Consider the following 16,761-nt stretch of genomic DNA (forward strand, 5'->3'; position numbering starts at 1 on the left):
TGGATCTCATGGTCTTAAATATTGCAGGGACAGTAACTGTGGAACCTTCGAGTTCAAGCCCAAACCAGGTCCCACCCATTTGCCAACAGGTCTGAGGCCCCAAGCTGAGAATCACAATGGTTTAAGGCAGGCCCTGCAGCGGCTATAATTACAGGATGGCCATACCAACAAGTTCCTTATATCCTGCCATAACTTTACTCTGCCACAGACTGTAAAGCTCACATAGCATGAGATGACATGGGATCTGGGTCCCATGGGATCTAAAGGCTAACTAAAAATGAAAATTACCCAATCCATGAAGTGATCTTGCATTTTTATGCCCTACCCGCTTCTGTTGTACTTATGTATGCCAATATCTTAGAAAACTGCCAGTTTATGTTTCTAGTTGCCCCCCCCCCGCCCCCACCCCCCACCCCGGGGTATCTGATTATAACATTCCTCTATTTTCCTGTTGTGTGCAACATTTTTTTTTTTCTTTTGGGATGATGAACTCAGGATGGGAAGGAAGTGTTTAGCATCATGGAGGTTTTAGAAGATGTGATGGGGTTTTTGCCCATGGTAGGAACCTAGGCTCTCAAACAAGGATGTGAACTGGTCATGTGTGACAGGGAACTAGGCAAGTGGTCACTCTAGTATCCATAAAGTCCTCAGCAAGTGTCACTCATTTAGGTGAGATTAGTGGTCAGGTGTCCAGCAGCAGCTAAACCAGCCCCGAGTCTTTCCCATTTTGCAAGTTGAATGGCTCACCACCTGGGGCCTGTGCTAAGAAGTAGAGAAGGCCTGAGGGCAGTGGTTTCCCCACCTTGGGGAGGTACTTGGGGAGGACAAAGGGAATGGACCCAACAAGCTCAGATCCACCAGAAGCATTTCTTCTTCACTTTCTTGGTTTTCCTCCTTAAGTCCTGTTTCTCAGGGACTGGAGGCTCTGCTGGGGACTTTGGTGGGGGAGATGCCTCCTCAACTGGTTCTGCTTCCTCCAGACTCTGTAGAACTTCATGGAACCTGCCTTCCTGCTGTCGAAAATCATATTCTACACTGAAAAACACAGAGGAGAAGGAAGGAAAGTAAATTCAAATCAGCACTTATTGATTTAGAATCACCAGATATCTAACTGACATGGAAGAGCATAGGCTTTGAGATCAAGTTCCAGATGCTTAGGTACCTGCTGACCTTGGGAAAACTGTGCCACCCCTTTCAACCACTAGTTCCTCACTGGTTGAATTGGAACCTGTAATGCCTTCCTTTTGAGGATGAGACGTGTAATATGACAGCCTGATAGTAGGTGTTCAGTAAATATTGCTACAATCTCTCTCACATTTATTTAATGCCCCTAATTGCTAATTATTTTTACACATTTTGCATGAAAGCTGCCTCATTATAAAATATTTAAATAGCACAGGGGAAGATACAAAAGAACTAACCACTCAGTATCCTCATCAGTAAAATGGACACAATAATAGCAACTATTCCAAAGGCTTTCTTTGCAATTAATATGTATATTAACCAAGTGAAAGAATACAAAGGAAGTGTTTAGGGCAGTACCTGGCATGTAGTAAGGCTTCCATATTTGGTAGCTTCTATGAGTCACCATTGCGACTATTGCCACTATTACATTATGTCTTGCTCTTTGCCTTGCTTCTCAACTTAACAATGTGTCTCAGAGAGCTTTCCATATACATTCACCATGTAATATTCCTCAATGTAGACATATTTAAATACTTCACTGGGCATTTCCTAATCTTCATTTTTTTTCTTTGCTATTCTATTTGTATGTTTTGGAGTTGTTAATGTACAGACTCCATTGTATTATTTGTACACAGGTCTGTGAGCTAAACATGATGCATTTGGGGACCAGGGTTCCCAGAGGCTGAGAGAGTCAGATGCCTGGGAGTACAGAAGTTCTGGCTTGCTCATAGTGGGTACTCACACATCCCGTGTCCTTGAGGGCTTGAGAATCAGGCCTGCAGGTGTGTTAGGGTTTGTCAGCTTGACTCATAACTCGGGCTCAGTTTTCCCAGAAGCTGGAGAGGCAGGCCAGAAAGAATGAATCCTGCAGATGTCCCTGAAGTCTGTGCAGGGGCTCCCTCTGCCCTTAATTGTCCACTTTCCTCCCTCGGAGATTTACTTATGGAGGAGTTTCCAGTGCCGAGATCCTTATAAGAAGGCTCTTAAGCTTTTAGCTGTATTTTTACCTGGTTTCATTCTAGAGGCCTCAGATGGCCCAAGATGAGTAACCAGTGTAGGAGTGTAGAAAGGGGAGGAAATGCAGAGTCATGGAAACAGTACATTCTCCTTGCTTAGCATGAAGGGAAATGAAATGTTTCATATTGAAGACGAAAGACCCCACATTGGTTTGCAATGTGACATGACTGTCCAAAGCCTTTCTAACCAGCAAGGGATGAAAAAGAGCTGTCATTAAAAGGATACTTGGTCCTGGTCTACTATCCCATATCACCTCTTAGAGACCCAGGATCAGACTAAGCGCTGCTGGAAAGGCAAATCATGGTTGTCATGCATGACTAATGAAGTCCCCAAATGGGCATTCTGAGATGGAAGAAGCTAAAGAGTCAGAAGAGCCAGATGGCATGTTTTGTAGCCAGACGGATGGGGTGTCAGTGCTTAGGGAGTATTGGGAAGGTGTTTCTGATTATTTCATTTCTGTCGTTTTGATAAGCTTCGCCCAGATTTTCTTTTCCTTGGTGTCATCCTTTCTTTTTCCATTTCTCCCTGGTGCCCTCTATAAAGATATACTCCTGGATGGATGACCTACATAATGGCTGTATTTTCCAAAGCAAAGCTCCACAACTGATTAGCTGTGAGATCTTGGGGAAGTCATTTCTTATTTTTAAGCAGTAGTGTCTTCATATGCAAAATAAACATGATATCTACTCATAAGATTTCAGTGAAATTTAAGAAGCTCAGCTCAGAGCAAGGCATCAAGTTTTCAGTCAGTCATTCAACAAATATTTATTGAGTATCACCCATGTGCCAGGCCCTATGCTAGGTGCTAGGGAAGGAATGGTAGATAAACATTATTTCTGGCCTCCTCGTGCTGGTAGTCCAGTGGCTCTTTGTCCTCAGTAAATGCTAGCCAACATCAAGAGCTATTAGGGGCATTTTAGTCACAGCCCAGGATTCGCTAGGTCAGTGAGCAGAGGCATCCACAGACTCAAACAGTGAGGCTTTCCTTCCAGGATGCAGTATCAGCATTGTACTCCTCTTTGTCTCTGGGCCTGGGGTGAATTTTTGTCTGCACTACCTGCACCTCACTCTCCCTTGTGGAAACTTAAAGAGATGGATTTGGGGGCTGGGGAAGAGTTGTTCAGCAACCTCTGCACTGCTTCAAGGAAAGCTGGTAAAGCAGTATGTTGCAAACTCTGATTCTTACCCCCTCTAGCACTAGTTCACAGGTAGGGAACATCCACATTCACAGTTCTCCTACCTCCTGAAATATCCCTATCCTTCCCCCAAAGTCACAAAAATGACCTTAATCTTAGAGCACCAGATAGAGCCCAAGAAAGTGGGTACTCCCTGCTCGTTCCAGGAATTTCTTGTGCTTTCTGGTATAGGATATTTCACCCATCTATCCAGTCAGCCAGACAGCCAACCATCCATGTATCCAACCACTCATCCATGTGTCTATCCATCCATTCATACATCCGCCCATCCATCCATCCTACCTACCATCCATTCATCCAGCCAGCCAACCAGCTGGTCAGCCAGTGTATCCTGCTCTGGGTCTGACACTGTGCTCAGTTGCAGGGATAATAGTAAGACAGACAGATGTGGTTACTGCTCTAGTGGATCTTACATCCCAGTATCTGAGGTATATGATTAAACTAACAGTTGCTTTACAAATATGCTTTACATTTATCCCCACTACCCCTACTTGCCAACTGTTCATCCATATATGTCTACCAAATGATACGAACATACACATAAACTGACCTCCTTCTTCTCATCTGTAACATTTCTCTGACTTCATAATTCAAACAAACAAATGACAACAACAGCAAATCACCTGAGTTTGCCAAGACTCACAGTAGTGTCCTAATATCAATTAGAAAACATAATGCTCTGGGTGATTCCAGAATGTGTATAGAATTGGCATGCCTGGGGAGAGAAGAGCCAGGAGACAATGTAAACTCAGTCTCCTCATCACAATTTAAAGTTCAGCACAATATAGAGAAGAGAACAGGGGCTCTTGAGTAGAACACTCCTGGGTTTGAACTGAGGCTATACCACTTACTGGCTGGGTGACCTTGGGCAAGCTGCTACTCTTTCTGAGATTCAGTTGAAAGAGGAGATTATAAAGCTACCTCACTGGGTAGTTGTGCAGATGGGACAAAATAACAGGTGAAATGTCCTCATGTAGGATATGGTCTCTGCCCACTCCACTCTTCAATAAGTCTTTTGTCTCCCTATCTTAGGGACTGAATGCCTTACCTCCTCACTCACACCTTTAGCTCTTCAGTAATTGTACACCTTGTCGGCAACATCATTCTTCACTCCTCCCCTCGGTATACATTCGGGGAAGAACACACTCTTTATGTTTCTATGGAAACACCACAGGGTTCCATTATAATCATTAGGGCTCCCCACCCCGCTCCTGCAACTGTCCCCACTGGTCTTGACAATTTAAAGGGGATTGAAAGTGACTCTCTTTTTCAAGGCCAGGGAAATAGCATAGTGTAGGGAAGCATGTATGCTTTGGAAAGAAATTGATTAATGTGTTTTCAGCCAAAGCAATTTATTAACATAAAGGAAAATTGTCACTTTTCTTCTTATCCATCCATTTGACAAACTACTGTTTAGTTTGGAGGGGAGGAGAGGGAGTATATTTTGTTTTGGTAGCAGCTGCCTTATAAATAGGCAGGGGCAGTGCCCTCTCTCATCTGTTTTCATTTTGAGGCTGAGTAGAGAAGAGGAGATACCCCTTAACTTCCTACTTATCCAATCCACACCAAGTTGGCAACCTCTTGAAAAGGGAAATAAGCTGCCTACTTGGTAAGAATTCAAGTAAAGTCTTATCAGAGGGTTCTTTGTAGGTTGGTATTGACATAGAACACCAGTAACTTCTCCAGCCTCACCTCTGCTTCTTTTCTTCCTCTTAATTTCCCTACCCTGCCACTCTTATCATCTTCTGCCATTCATATTCCATATGGAGGAGAGAAATGTTGAGTGCCTAGCTTGTGTAGAGCTCTGGCTCACAGTTTGGGCCAAACAGTGGTCAAGAAATTGTTGCAGTATGGGATTCAGGCCTGGAGCCATTGAGATAGTCCAGAGTATTCAAGGTCTGTGAGGTTAGTCCTTTGAAGATGTGTGGAATACCTAACATCTGGTTCAGGGGTGGAGGCACTGAGGAGTTCACTGGGGAGCCTTAAAGCCCTTCCTACCCAAGATGACTGTGCATGGCACCACATTGGATTTAGAAAGTGAGCTGTGTGTAAAGTAGAAATGGAAGAGAGCTTTCAGGTTTTCCTCTTGAGGGCACCTCACTAATCTAACTGACAGATCAATGCTTCAGCTATCATGCTAGGTGAAAAGTAGAAGGATGTTTTTCTAGGTAATTGGAAGCAGCGAGAAGCCTAAGTCATGGCTTGTCTAGAAGAAGAAATAGTGAGAAGCAAAAAGAGGATAAATACATAAATATATAAGCAAACAATAGAGCTGGTTTCTGGATGTAGTATCTTGGCTAGGCAAACTAAAGTTGGGTGAGCCAAAAGGAGATAAAAGTTTATATAGAAACAAACAGTGGAAACCTCTTACTTTTATATAGCACTTTCAAACCGCAAACATTTCAAATCTGTGTTTTTATTTTACCCTTACAATAGCCCAGAAATATGGGAAGATTGTTGTCCCCATTTAACTGACAAAAGGGGTTGGCAAAGGGAAGTCATACCATGAATTATGATCAGAATATAAGCCTGGTCTCCTGATTCCTAGTCCTTTGTTTTTCCTAAAGAGGGGTCAAATGTTTTAGCCTGGGGCTTGTCTATTACTGGGGGTCTTATTCTAAGAAGAAGAAAGAATGAGAGGACCTGTACCGCATTAGGTGAGGACATGTAGTATTTAAGTGAATAATAAACAATAATGAGAAGTAGGAAGGCAGGGAGGAGGAGGAAGTGGAGGGAGAGGAAGGGGGTAGAAAGAGAAGAACTGGTAGTAATCCGTATTGTTGATACTATACTACAAGTTCAGTAATTCTTACATGTCTCATGTATTTCTCAATTAACTTCATTTTACAAACAAGGAAACTGAGCCAAGGAGAGGTTAAATATTCTGCCAAGAGCATGCACTGGTCAGTGATAGAGCCAGGATTTGAGCCTCCTTTGTCTAGCTCCAAAGCTTGTATTCTAAGATATATTGCACTGAAAGAACATAATAGTCTCTATCTGTGTGAGATTCTAGTTGCCCAATATGTATGGGGTAGGGGTGGTGAGGTGTGGTGACCAAGGCCTGGTGCACCTTAATGACCTCACTGCCCCCTGTGACACCAGACCTAACCTGGGGCTGGGCTGCATGAAGGGCACTTTATGACCCAGTTGACCAATACACCTTGTAATAGTGTTTCTCCTTCTTCTTCTTCTTCTTCTTCTACTACTACTACTACTACTACTACTACTACTTTTTTAATTTGAGAGAGAAAGAGAGGGAGAGAGAGAGTACAAGTGGGGGAGAGGGGAAGAGGGAGAGAGGAAAAGAGAGAATCTTAAGCAGGCTCCCCTTCTAGTGTAGAGCCTGACACAGGGCTCAGTCCCACAACCCTGGGATCATGACCTGAGCTGAAGTCAAGAGTTGGATGCTAAACTGACTGAGCCACCCAGGTGCCTCTGTAATAATGTTTCTAGATTGCAGAGCAGTTCTGACTGTGACACTGCATTCCCAGAGAAGATGGGAACCCCCTTAGGAGGCAGCTTACTCAAGGCAATATAGGGGCTCTGCAATCTTGGGTCTACTGTAGGCTGCTGAGGTCTGCGGTAGGCTTTGTGCACTTCCTTCTTAGGTGAGTCTTGCTCTTTTATAAAGAGAAAAGATGATAAGCCACTTCCATAAACCATACACTCCAGGCAAGTTGGCTGAGAAATTAATGATCCACAGCATCTTCCTGAAGATAAAATATCTTCCAAACCCCTCTCCATCTCTTCATCATCTCTGTGCATCAGAGAGCTTCTGTGGCCCTTCTTGCCATGGAACCCAAGTGAACCACAGATTTATTGACTTCCTGTCACTTTCTTTTTTAAAGAATTAGCTGTAAGAATCAATGGAATCAGTGAGGATAGTTTGGTTCCTATCTACTTGGATAAGCCATGCTGCTTTGGAAAGTGTCTCTGGGGAAGAATTGCAGTCTGGGAAAGTAGGGGCTTTAGTTTGTTTTCTCCCTCCCAATACCCTCCCCACCCCAGCATAGAAGGGATTTTGTTCCTATAACTTTCTTCTAACGACTAGTTTTCTCATTATTTATAGGGTGTAATTTCAAGCTTCACAACTTGCATCCATGTTAAGTTGGCAAGTGCACCTCTTCTCCTAGGGCATCTGTCTGCTGACAAATCCTCAGAGAATCGCAGTTGCTCTCCTTGGTACATAGATAAGCAGAACCAAGCTGTAGAAGTCTTCACTGCTGATCACTGTCTATGAAAGAGATCTGTGCTCTGTGTTCTGTGGCTCTGTGTCAAGAAGGCCTTCAGGTTAGGCCTTCAGAAAGGGCAGGCCATGTCAGAGAACTTTAACATATATTCACTGATTATGCAAGGTCAAAAGGTAAGAGGGGCAGGAAAATCTCCTGAATGCAGGATTGGTTTGAGCTCTGGCTCCACTGAATCTTGGACAAGTCTTCATGCAGCCCCTCTGAGTCTTAGTGTCCTCATCTGCCGAGTGACAATATCCATACCCACATTTTAGGGTTGTTTGTTGGGAGTCTGAAGTGAGATGATACATGTCCAGTGTTTAGCAAAGCGCCTGGCACCATGCCTGGTTCAACAAATGGTAATGATTGTTACATTAACTTGACAGAGAAATAAAGATTGGGTCATTCTGTGGTCAACCGTGGCCTCCGTGCCAGCAGCCATCCATTTGTTATTCCTGTGAAATTCTCAACTTGATTGATTTTATATTTATGGCATGTTTCAGCCTCTTTAGCTATTAATGCATTAAAATAGGGTTTAATTTTTATTTCAGATAAATTGCCAATGCAATAAATCATACTTTCTCCTTGCATTCTACAGAGAAGAAAGGGATAAAGCTACTGAGAGAAACAGAGGCTAGGGGCAAATGTCTTGGGGATCAACCTGTCAGGGCTCAGAGAAATTTCCACCTGTACCCCAAACTCTATATCTGTTTCCTAAAGAGATAGCTTGAACCATGTTTGGGGCAGTTGTTTGGGGGATACTGGATGATATTGCTGTAATGTTCCCATTCCATTGTTTGCAATAAATGCTGCTCAGTCTGGACTGAAATGTGGTGAGGGCTGCAAGTGCATCTGTGGTTACCAGAAAGAACAGATATGCTGTGTAATTTATAATTATTTTTCATTGTGGACTTCATTGCTGGCCAGAGGGAGGACTGTGGCTGGAAGGCAGAGAAAGCTCTCACAGTTCACCCAGCTCCACACTGGGAGAGCATCAGAGGCAGACAAAAGGAAAAATACTAAATAATTTAAGTGGAAAGTCGGTTACTAAACCCACAGGCCTGGGTGCATATCACATTTCTAATAAACTAAGGCCTTTTTCTCTGGTCAGGCAATAGCTTTAAGTGGCAGGCCAAGACCCTGTGGCCAGAAAGCATCACCTCAGATGGAAACGCAAGGAAGACGCTCAGGGCTGCTGACCCCTAGTTGGCTCACGTAGTTCTCCAGAGCCTCTTTCCTTGGTAAGGTGCAGGCCTGGCCTGGCTTCTCCTGCAGGGCACACAGCTGTAAGACTTTGGCCTGCGTTCCAGAGAGGCACCTTCTAATGAGCTCTGAATATCAAAACTGTAAGGGAGAGACACCGGGAATGAGGAAGCTGGTTGCCGGGTACACAGAGAGGCGCTTGCTGTAAATCTCTCTTTGCATATCCTTAACATCTCTGTCTGGTCCAGAAGGAGTTATAACAGTGGAGGAATCAATAATGGTGAAAATGCAGCCTGTGGTCTGTGGAGCTTGAGGAAATGGTGGTGGAGGCTTCTGGCATTCAGTGTCATGCATATTACCTGGCTCACGAGCATGGGGTGACTATAGCCCTCTCCTGAACAGGGGGTGGTGGTGCTGGGCAGCACTTTGCATACCCACCCCACCTAGTGTTTGTGACTGCTCCTCCAGGACTCACCAGAGGATAGTTCCTAGCATTTGCGCTCTTGGCTTGGCAGCAGAATTGGGCTTTAATTGGTCTTAACCTTAATTGGAAGAGGAATGTGGGCAAGGATTGCCATTTCATTTCTGATCTCAGATGAGGTCCGAGGAGCTGGGAGATGTAGCAGGAAGGAGTGACTACAAATGAATACCCTAAGTAATGCATAAGGCAAGCCTGGACCTCAAAATGGACTGACAGAGACTCATTTTCCCTTTTCATTGGAAACAGGAGGCCTCAAAAGTTCCACTTACTCTGTGAGCAAGCCCCCTGACCTTCTCTTCCTTTCCCATTGTGTCCACCCTCACCTGCACCCCCTATTTAGGTCTGTGTATGACCACCTAAACCTGTAATTAGAAGGGAAAGTCATCTTTCTAATGATGTATTTAAGACAAAAACTACTTACTCGGCTATTTTATTAGCAAGAATTTTCTATTCATAGACATGTAAGCTGTTTGTCACAAAAGTGCCTAGTAAATCAACTGCCACCCCCTCTTTTCAAGACCCTGATTGAATGTCTCTGAAGCTATAATGGATCCGACCTTCCCAGGAAGCTTGCTGTAACCAGACTCCCATCCTCCACCCCACCCCTCTTCTCCAGCAGGTTGGGGGTGAAGGCCAGCGACCAGTATTCACATATACCCAGGAGACTGCCATATAGGTAGTCCACGATCACCCTTTGAGAACACTATTGAAGGCCTGCATCTTCAACTCAAGCCCTCACGATGCCCTTGGCTGAGGAGAACTTAGTCATGTAATGCTCTGCTGACACTCCTCAAATAGGTCTGACTCTGAAGGTAGCATGCTGTGGAATCTAGCCAGCAGGTCCTAGAACAGCATCCCAATCTTGTCATTACTAGCTTCAGAGTAAATGTGAGAGTGCCTCACTCACCTGTTCCCACTTGTATAATCTGAGTACTGTGCAAGTACCTGAACTTCAGTTACTTCATCTACAAAATGGGAGTGTTTTTATCTGTCTCACATGGTTGTGAGGATTACAGGTGAGAACAAAAGGTATTTATAATGACAAGTAATAATAGAAACTTCTTATTTCTTTCCCCTGATTTTCTTTCCAACAGATCCCTGCCCTCAGCTAGCTGTCATAGTTGTAAAAATCATCCAAAAAAAAAAAAAAGTCAAATAAACTGACTTCCATTAGATGTGAGTAGTTTGTTAATCATAAGGGTTTAATCTGGTTGTATTATTATTGCTGCTGAAACAAATCACCACACATGTGTGGTGACAAACAACACCAGTGGTACTCTCAGAGTTCTGGAGATCAGAAGTCCCCAGAACTCTAAGTCATGGTGTCAGCAAATGTCTGTTCCTTCTGGAGGCTCTGTGAGAAGTTCTGTCCCTTGCTTTTTCCACCTTTCAGAGGCTGTCCACATTCTTTGCTTGTGATACCTCTCTTCACCTTCTGCTTCCATTGCGTATCTCCTCTGACTCTGTATCCCGTTTCTCTCTTCCCTTTATAGAGATCCTTATGATTAAATTGGGCCCACCTGGATGATCCAGGACACTCATCCCATCCCAGGATCCTTAATCACATCGCAAAGTTCATTTTGCCATGTGAGGTAATATATTGACAGTGCCCAGGAATTAGAATGTGAATATCTTGTGGGGCCATTATTCTGCTCACCACATTGGGTTTTGATATTTTACCAAGAAAGACCACAGATCTCTAATGTCTTAATCTCCTCTTCCAAAGACATCATTGGGGGCAGATCAGATACCAGAGAAGGGAGATACTGGAGCATGGAGGGAGTTTGTGGTTTGCCACAAATCAAACTTTGCCTTTTTTACCACAGCCAGTACAGAAGTGTACTGGGCAGTAATATTGGATGGCCATGATGAACGAGGATCTCAATGTCCTGTGAAATTGCAACAAGCTCTCTGAGTCATCAAAAGAAGATTTGATTAGGTTCCATCTTGTTGAGAGTATGTAGCACTCCAGGTATTTGAAAATTGACAATCTCTGTATTACATTCAGTTGTATGATTCAGTTCAAAATTATCTACTGAGGACCTGCTGCATAGAAGCCTTCCTTCCCTAATAAGAACATTTCATTAATTAACTAAGGGTGGGGCACACACAAATGGTAATAATGGCTTTACTTTTGGACAATCTAAATAACTGTCTCAATCCCACCACTGCTTTTTATCTTTGCCCCAGTCAATATAGTGTTCCCTTTTTTGACAAGTATCTACTGAGTGACAACTATGAATTAGACACTGTCCCACAACTTTGAGATAGTAGCCATTTACTGAAGGAAAGAAACTCATCAACACTACATTACAATGCAATAGGATAAATGGTATAGCAGAGGGACATGCATGTCATGGGGATCCTCCATAGGAAGGAATGTAAGGTTATCCAGAGGAACAACATGAGGAAATTCCCAGACAAAGCAGGGTGGAAAAGACATTCCAGGAAATGAGGGGACTTATGCAAAAGTACCAACATGTGATAGAACACACAGTATTTGAAGCTAGCCCAGTTCCTTGTGACTGGGGAGAAATAGGAGACCCAGCAGGTGAGAAGGTTAGTATCACATTCAAAGGGCCTTGAAAAATTAGCTAAATGCAACAGCAGGAACCACGGCAAGATTGTTTAGCAGGGGAGTGACATGTTAAGATTTTACTTTTTAGGTAATTTAGCAATCTATGTGGAGGATTACTTGGGATGGGGCAAAAGAGACTGATGGCAACAAGATGAGGTGGCATTCAAGTGACAGGTGATAAGGGCCTTGACCAGAGACAGAGAGGGGCTGAAGCTAAAGGGGATGGATTTAGCAAGTAGAATTGGTAGCCTATTTGATATGTGTTGTGAGGGAGAAGAGTGAGGCAGTGGGGACTATAGTTTATGGAGCCATGGTCAATGGTGTTGAACAAACTAAAAAACAGGAAGAGAATTAATTTTGTACGAGAAAATAAGGAGTGTGTTTTGATAAATGGTGAATCTGAGGTGGTTTTGAGATATGAATATGGAAATATTCATAGGTACACAGAGAGAGAGAGAGAGACAGAGAGAGAGAGAGAGAGAGAGAGAGAGAGAGAGAGAGAGAGAGAGAGAGAAGGGGAAAGAGCAAGCTCATGGAAAGGTAGGGAAGGGTAGTGTCACAGAAATAAACTTCGGACCCATGAGCATAGTGAAAGCCATGAAAAGAGGCTAAGGATGAGCAGAGGAGGCAGGAGACAGCCGTCCAGGTCAACTTTCTCGCAAACTGCAGATTTTCTGCTGCTCTCTGCTCTCTAGCACCTTTCAAACCCTACGTAGCCAACCTCATTCCTTCAGCCGTTTCAAATGGTAAATGTGTAGCCTGAACTTTGCTTCCATTTCCTAAGCAACACACTTAGATGGGAGGAGAATTTTTTTTTCTGAGAAAGACTTCCTATTCTTTTCCTTAAAACATTTGAGACATTTTACAACTTAAACCAAGCAGCTATTTTCCTGGGATCTACGTACAGAAAATAAATGCATGATCGGTGTAGCCAAAGACTTCCGAAGAGGCTGTGTGATTATTTTTAGAGTGTCCGTGGCCGTGGATGTGAAGATGAAGTGCTAGAAAAGCAGAGAACAGGAAGAGGAATATGGCATGGAGGGACCCCAGGCCCTTGAGAAAAGGGAAGGGAGCTTATCCCTTAGGACAGCATTTCCCAAACTTCATCCTTTATGTACCACCTCTAAGGTCTTTGTGAAACTCCCCACGCCATCTGCACAATTATTTACTTGTTTTTTTTCCCTCTCTAAATCAATTCACTTTTAAACTTGAACATTTATACAAAACAAGTAATATCACTTTTGAAAATGGAGACCTGTATCACTTGCAATGGATATATAGGGGGGACTAGTTTTCAAAGTTAAAAACTTAAGTAAAACATGTAAAATGATTACCTTCTGGCCGGATACTACTGCTTGCCTATGGCTATGAACCTGAGAGCTGCTCTGTCTTGGCAAAGGCATGTGATAAGCAAGCATTAGAAAGGCTTTGAAGATATTCTAGTACCAAATTCGGATTCCACCCCACCCCCCCACCTAGATAAGCAGAAGGATCGAAATAAATTTGAAAAAAGGACAACCTTCTCACCAGGTAATTCAATGTTGTCTAATGTTGGAACCACATTAGATACCACATGGGCATTCACCCAATCCTTTGAGTAACTTGTCCTAGGATTAATACTAAGGAGAGGTGAGGAGAGTGACTGGGGACTAAACAGCCTGCAACCAGCTTGAGACATCTAGAGGCAATTCCCACACTCTTGCCTTGGTACCTATGGCAGTCACATTAACAAAGAGTCCATTCTGCCGGCTGTATAGAAGCCCCTGAGAGCTATTCATGGATTCTGTAGGCATTGGTGTTAGTGCTATTCTCCTTGGTGAGGTAGGGTCTGCCAGAATGATCCACAGTAAGAAGAAAGCCAAGGAGACATGGGGTGGGGGCACCCAGAAGGCTTGTAGAGCAGGGAGAATGAATGGGATAGAACTGATGACCTCACATGTAGCAGAGCCATAGCCTTTGGCTGATGGGGCCACTTGGAAAACCTTATGTTGTTAACTTAACAGCAACATCTCCATAGAAGACCCAGTAGGCAACTCATCACACGCCCATGTACTTTATGTACAGTGATGTGCACTGGGCCCATCCATCACCAAGGAGAGAGACTGCAGCTTAACAAGGCCTGAGGATGAATATTTCACATCACTTATTCATTAGTTTGTAAGATTTGACTTTCCAGGGCACAACACAAGGTTTGAAGTCATTTGAAATGTTAAAAAAAAATTGACAACTCTCATCTTCCCACTGTTACCCTGACGGGGATGTTGTTCTGATCTCTTTGCTTTCATCAAATTAATTGCCCATTCTGCAATGGCTTAGATACAAGGCTGTAGATAATGTCTGGGAGAGCAGTCTGCTTTTGAATGGTAATAAGGGTTGGATACATACAATAGCTGTTCTTGAAAAACTGGAAAGGGATGTGGGTGTGACGATTTGCTAACCCATCCAGGGGTGTCACTTAATTTAGAATGTTTGCTTGAGATGTTTGAAGTAAGTACCAGAAAAATGCAAACATTCTCAGACTTGTTGGAAGGTCATAGTTTAGTCAAATATTGCCACTTTCAATTTAGCATAAAATATCAGAATGTCAGAACTGAAAGGAACCATAGGGACGATCTAATTAAAGGCCCTCATTTTTCAGATGAAGAAACTCAGAGGCCAGAAATGATTTGCCCAAGGCCAGGCCATGAAGCTCACAGTAGATTGGGAAATAACCACTTGTCCTTTTCACTTACAGAGCTAAATAAAAAGTCATCTTAAGATAGTAGAAAATACATCATCTGCTGCTGAAAAAAAAAAAAAAAAAGAGATCATCCAAAATTTAAATGGAGGTTAGTTAAAAATAATTCTTCTTGTTTATGATGAATAGTTTTTTGCCCTTCCTAAATGTATAGACAATTAATAATTTTTTATGTTTATGTAAAAATATATTTTTATTTTGAGAGAGAGAGAGAGAGAGAACAAGTTGGGGAGGGGCAGAGAGAGAGGGAGAGAGAGAGAATCCCAAGCCCTGACAGCACAGAGTCAGAGGTGAGGTTCAAACTCACAAACTGTAAGATCATGACTTGAGCCAAAATCAAGAGTGGGAAGCTTAACCAACTGAGCCACCCGGGTTCCCCTAGACATTTGATAATTTTTGTCCTAGTGATTAGAAAATTTGCTTAAGACGGGGAGATATAAGGTGCACTTAGAAAATGCCCAAGACCCCGTCTAAGTGTAGGAGGCTCCTGACTTCCTGTTCCAGCACCCCTCTGCCTACTCCCAATCCCTTGTTAGGACAAAGTCTCAGGATTCTGCTAAAGAGAATGAGAGATTTTAAAAAGACACTGGCAACACAATTTGGGCTTCAATTTGCTCAGGCTCTTGCTGCTTTTCTCCTCCAAGATAGAAAAAGTAATAGAGCAAAACTGTATGCTTTAGTCAAACAAAATTAGATGCCATCAACTGAAATGACTGCTTTTGACCACTTTTCTACTGTGCCACCAAAAGTGGACTTCCAGCTAAAGGAGCATTGATCTTTCTAGTAATAACAGTAATAAGCCCTTGGATTTGTACAGAAGTTTGCAGTTACAAAAGACTTTCACTTATCTGATCTTATTTGCTCCTCTTGGCAACACTTAATAGGGATAATTGTTCCCACTCCATAGGTGAGGCAACTGAGCCCTAGGTAATTTAGCAGGCATCAAACTTGGAGATTTTGACTTCAAGTTTAGTGTACTTATCACTATATGATTTTTCCCATCAACCGCTTATAAAAATCTACTTTATTGCAGCAACCTTACCCTCTGCCAGAAGGAAATGATGTACTTAGTAATGAACACAAAGTGCTTAGCTCGATTCTTGACACATAGTGCATGCTTGGCAGGTGACTGCTACTGTGAGGAAGGGGCAGCGTGGTGGAATAATTGAGATCATAGGGCTTGTCATCAGAAAGATCTGGACTTGAGTCCTGAGTCTGACCCGTTCTGTTCTCTGAAAATGTTTAATGCAAGCTGGGTCAAATGGCTCAACTTCCCTGAGGACATTAACACCTGCCTCACAAGGTGCAATTGTGAAATGAGTTGCAAATATGCATGTGGAGCTTAGTTGGTGCCTATACTTAGTGTGCAATAAATGTAGGGTGATTAAAAGGATTTACTCACAGATCTTATTGTAAGGACACAAAGCAATGTCTGTCTTGGAACCAGATGTTAACATTTCCTAATTAAACACCTTGTTCTTTAAAATTTTCAGGCATTCCAAGGCCTCCTGTCTTTGCCTCTCACTTGACCTTACATGTCTAGGAGAGTTTACAAGGGTGTTTGTTCTGCGGCCCCCACAGCTTCTGTGCTCTACAGAGCAGGCCTCAGTTGTGGCCAGGTACCTGTATATGATGCACGCTGTATTCTGGCAGGTACTGCAGTTGTTGAGATCTTGGCCAGTTCGATAAAAGTTGCGCCTGCAAGATAGAGCATTTTCTGGATAAATCTGTGGGCAAAAGCCCCATGGGATGCACACATTCTAGCTACTTGTTTCCTACAGCATAGCACTGCCCCTCTCTTGGGTAGCAGTGTTCTGGAGTTGCATGACAAATAAAGAAACAAGAAACCCATGATACTAGGATCTCACATTTCTGGAGGGCTTTATAAATGTTTAAGCATTTTCATATTTGAGGTTTTCTTTATGCTGACAATAAGCCCATGAGATGAGTCAGTTACTCTTACCCCCACTCCATAGGAAGGGAAACTGAGGGACTTTGCAAATGAGTAGAAGAGGTGAGATTATTAAAACTTCTGACCATGTCATTCAGTGCATTTCTCTGTATCACTGCATCGCTTCCCTCTTACAAGGCAATGTTGATTCTAATTCATATCAGCAAATGCCAGTTAATTACTT

The 16,761-nt window shown here is 43.0% G+C and overlaps 2 protein-coding genes and 1 long non-coding RNA gene across 9 annotated transcripts in view; 2 read left to right on the top strand and 1 right to left on the bottom strand.

Moving 5' to 3' along the window:
• DOCK2 (dedicator of cytokinesis 2) overlaps positions 1 to 16,761 on the top strand; it is a 417,694-nt gene that overhangs the window by 202,350 nt on the left and 198,583 nt on the right. The window lies entirely within an intron of this gene.
• The window catches only part of INSYN2B (inhibitory synaptic factor family member 2B), a 120,777-nt gene that overhangs the window by 2,031 nt on the left and 101,985 nt on the right, over positions 1 to 16,761 (bottom strand). For 2 of the 5 annotated variants that reach the window (XM_058723164.1, XM_058723169.1), the window contains 2 exons: positions 16,250 to 16,324; positions 580 to 1,035 (listed from right to left, as the gene is read on the bottom strand). In XM_058723164.1, coding sequence (XP_058579147.1) covers positions 849 to 1,035; positions 16,250 to 16,324 — 262 coding nt within the window. In that variant the 3' untranslated portion in view covers positions 580 to 848. Of the gene's footprint in view, positions 1 to 579; positions 1,036 to 16,249; positions 16,325 to 16,761 lie in introns of those variants that run through there. The other 3 variants (XM_058723177.1, XM_058723189.1, XM_058723180.1) reach the window with 3 other exon arrangements.
• Positions 1,029 to 13,219, top strand: LOC131507907 (uncharacterized). The gene is made up of 2 exons (XR_009259809.1): positions 1,029 to 12,328; positions 12,363 to 13,219. It is a non-coding gene; the product is annotated as an uncharacterized LOC131507907 (long non-coding RNA).

Source organism: Neofelis nebulosa, chromosome 1 (genome assembly GCF_028018385.1).
Source record: "Neofelis nebulosa isolate mNeoNeb1 chromosome 1, mNeoNeb1.pri, whole genome shotgun sequence".
Taxonomy (NCBI): domain Eukaryota; kingdom Metazoa; phylum Chordata; class Mammalia; order Carnivora; family Felidae; genus Neofelis; species Neofelis nebulosa.